General features: G+C 40.6%; 1 protein-coding gene across 1 annotated transcript; it reads left to right on the forward strand.

Annotated features, from left to right (window-relative positions):
- Positions 1-279: 279 nt before the first annotated feature.
- Positions 280-3,224, forward strand: LOC146652439 (uncharacterized). The gene is made up of 3 exons (XM_085382769.1): positions 280-1,852; positions 1,939-2,056; positions 2,188-3,224. Exons 1-3 carry the CDS (start codon positions 1,751-1,753, stop codon positions 2,328-2,330), a joined length of 363 nt encoding a protein of 120 aa, XP_085238895.1. The 5' UTR covers positions 280-1,750; the 3' UTR covers positions 2,331-3,224.
- Positions 3,225-4,030: the final 806 nt, after the last annotated feature.

Here is a 4,030-nt window from a genome sequence, read left to right on the forward strand (position 1 = left end):
TGCCCGTCACAATGTGAAAAAAAGATGTAAGAGGGAAAAAACACAGCAACTGCTACAAAGGAACACTTAATAATTACTTAATGCTAGTGTCCTTGTTCAAACAAATAAAAATTAATTGCACTTAAATACACAAATAGAGGGAAAAAATGAATGGAAAAAAAGAAGAAATAGTTCTGATTTATTTGTTAATCACTTAACAAGCTGAACAAAACATAATTTTCCAACAAAGGAGGCTGTACCCCATTGTGATACCCTGAATTATGGATGTGGTTTCTTCTGGCAAAAAAAAAAGAAAAGAAAGTGATGTATCTGAGTCAGCTTTCCTGTTTTTATTTAAAATTAGATTTGACTCTGGGTGTGAATCTATATTTCAGGCAACAAATGAAAGCCTTGGACTCCTTCCAACACTAATGTGCTCTTTTAATGATTGATCTCTGCAGAACGGCCTAACAAAAGTCCTCAACACTCGGTGATCTATTACACATACTGATTCTAACCTTGATTAAAAGGGTTCAATGCTCACTCGCCATTAGTGGATGTTTCTAGGTGGTCTTATCAAAACTATCAGCAACATTGCTGGCGTCACCAAGGCTGGCTACTTAATATTCATACACAGATAGATAAGAAGGTATTGTGTTACCTTCACGAAGTGTACAGCGTGTGCAGAATGGATTAATCACTGAGTCACAATGCACAGGGGAATAGACTGTGGGAGCTGTCATAAACAGATAAGCATAAATGAAAGCTGAGCGTGCGTGGCGGTAGAAAGTCCTGCTGCTAGTTGTGAAAAGAGCTGACTGTCCTCTGAGTTTATGGCTTGATTTCTGTGCTTTCTTAAAAGTGACTTCATTATCAGCTGGATTGCTAAAAACAGCCAGTGACCGCAGGTTATGGCTCTGATAATATCACTGTCTTTATCATTATTCAGTGTATTTTAATTTTATCTAGTTATAAAGTTTGCAGACGATTTTAAATACCAGGGAAAGGTCACATGGTTTTAGTAGAGTACCACAGCGATGTACCACTTAAGGGTTGTGAACTGTTAGCTTAAAAATGTTATATGCCTCCCCCCCCAACAGAGACACAAGGGAGTCAAGGATTCAAAAAGACACTAAAGAAAACCATTACAGTCCAACTTGACACATCCCAGTGACTAAGAAAGGAATTCCTCTTAGAGGGAGGGGTCTTTACCTCCTTCTCCCTGGCCACTTTCTCCAGCTATTCTGTCACTAAGGCATTCCCAAGCCAACTGAGAGATATAATCTTTCCAGCATGTTCTGATGCTACTCTGGAGCCTCCTCCTGATGGGACATGCCTGGAACACATCACCTAGAAGGCATCAAGGAGGCATTCTGCTCCATCTCACCTGGAGTCAGAATCTTTTGTGGTAAATGTAATTGTCCCTGCGAAGTAGCCAGACTCGAACGTCAAGGAAGGTGGTAGGGAAACAGACGCAGACATTTCAGTAGTGATGTGACGTTCTGTATCGAGGCTTCGAAGCTTGTGTCGAGTAATTGAGGGGGCGTTTCCGCGATGCGCGTATCGAGGCTTGCTTCATTTATGGGAGGAGCTGAAAATGATGACGTCCGAAGCCTCGCTGCCCGGCTGTACCACGCGACTGGTTCAGGAAGTGGTTCGAACTTTGCCGCGAGATATGACAGCGATATAAACCCCTCAGACTTCATTCAAAATTGTGGGTGTTTGATGGAGAGTTGCGGTTAGTGAGAGTTTGGAGACTGTTTGGAGGTTTATGAGAGTGAGGAGAGAAAGTCAGGAGAGAATGGAGCCAGCTAAGAAGAGGAGGATGTCCTCCCCTGTGTGGGAACATTTTGATCTTATTCCTCCCAACAAGGTATGTAAATTTCTACAGAAGATGTATTTTCATAGTACTGATGGTGCAATACAATTTATGTTAAGCTGTCTTGACTTTTGTACAAGGTGAAGTGTTTGCTATGTGCCAGGGAGCTGGGATATAACAACAACACCTCATCCATGCTTAGGCACTACAGAGATTTGCATGAGAATAAGGGGAACACCGATTGTGGAGCAAGACCAGGTGAGCCATCAAATGCAATGATAATATAGCATGCTGTAATGTTACTAAATGATATAACAATATTATACAACTGTTATAAGTTACGTGTGTGATATTTATATTTGTGCTTTGTCTTTATTGTCTTTCCTCAGGAGAACAATCTCAAATAGATGAAGACCTGGTTACCATGGTGATTGAGGACTCCCAGCCATTTAGCATTGTGGAGGACAAAGGATTCAAAAGATTTGTTAAATCATTAAATCCTAGCTATGTTCTCCCCACTAAAAGGTCATAAAAGCAGTAAAAATGTAGTTTTTACAGAATAAAATGGCAGGCAGGACTGAGGCTCAAAGCCTCAGTGTGTAGCTGTCCATTCCTCAACGTTACAAAAGCACAACTACTGTCCACACCCCAACCACACCTCACCTCACAGTAAATGATCATTTCCATTTTAAGCATTTCCAAATAATCATTTTCCATACTGCCAGTATAAATATACACAGTATACTGCCATCACTACAATATACATGTTTTACACACTCCTTTTGTTGTTGACATTTACAGGCTGTGTGCAAAATGCCACACTCTTCAAATTCATGCCAACTAATATTTTTACATCCAGTAGATGTCCTACTAGAGCAAATGGAGCTTCAAGAAGCTTTGCGCTGGGATGAACCAATTGGATGAAAAGCTTCAGTGCTTCATGAAGCTTCATCTGCCCATCACTACATTTCAGGTTTCCAGAGGTACGCAACGCAACGCTCCTCTCTCCTCTGAATCTGGCAGAGACTGGCTTTAAATAGGGCCATCAATTTCCCTTCAATTAGCCCAGCCAGTACCACTCACTTGAACTGAGGGATCTAAAACGCTACACAGATGATTAAAAAGACACAAAACCTCTTCACACTTCTAATTGGCACGTTTAAACAACTGTAAACTAAGGCTGTATTAACGAAAAGAAAAAGATCCAACAAATCCCTTTAAACCTTGAGACAAACAAAAGGAAGCATTTCTATGGACAAAGAAACCCCTCCACTTGGTTCGACCTGCTGATGTCATGTGTGACATCATCAGGACTTTAAAATGAGGAAATGCTAGGCGGGCGTTTCCCCACACCTGACCCTGAAGACTGAAAAGAAAAACCAAAGTAAGTATGAACAAATGACTTAATCTGTAACATAATAAAATATAAAGAAACATGTAACTGAGTATTTGCCTTAATTTGCAGAATGTTTGATTTGCCGGCAACAGAACGCTTACACAAACAAACCCGGGATAGTGAGTGCAGCAATGTTACTGGACAAATAGCAAATCATAGCAAATAAATAGAAACAGAATAGTGTGTATAATGTGCACAGAAAAAAAAGGTCAACACATATGGGACAAATGGAGAGCATTGCAACTGCTCATCCACTTTGTCACCGTCCCCACCAGACACAAACACCTATAGAGGGTTGTAATCTCTGTCAGCAGCAGCATAACCGCTAACCTCACCTGACACAGTAACGTGCAGAAAAGCTACAAATTAATGCCTAAAAATGCCGCAATTTAGGAGTCTGATGCTCACACCCAGACCGCCCATCTTCTCACTGATTTTAAACTGACAACCAATAGCAGTATTACTTTAGTGGTATAATAATGTTCCATGACTCCAATAATTTAAAAAAAAAAAAATTGGCTGATCTTCTCTACAAGGTAGTGTCCTTGAACACACCTGGCCTGGTTCCAGCACGCCTGCTGTTTTTACATCAGTCCCTGAAAAGTCTTGTTCGGGCAACTTGCGTTTTAGCTTCTGTGATGTCTGCTGGAGGTCCTCCACTTATAATTAGAATTTTGTTTTTCTACATCGCAATAAGTCAAGTCTGGCAAATAAACTAAACTGATGTTCCTAGATCTAAAAATACCATCCAAGCTTGAAGCAACCCAGAACTGCACGTGGAGATGGTTACGAAAGAGAAAAAGTCCAAAGTGAAATCAGATTGTTTTTAATTTGGC

Source organism: Rhamphochromis longiceps, linkage group LG15, assembly GCF_057381845.1.
Source record: "Rhamphochromis longiceps isolate RC_006_pf linkage group LG15, R_longiceps_female_GT1.1, whole genome shotgun sequence".
Taxonomy (NCBI): domain Eukaryota; kingdom Metazoa; phylum Chordata; class Actinopteri; order Cichliformes; family Cichlidae; genus Rhamphochromis; species Rhamphochromis longiceps.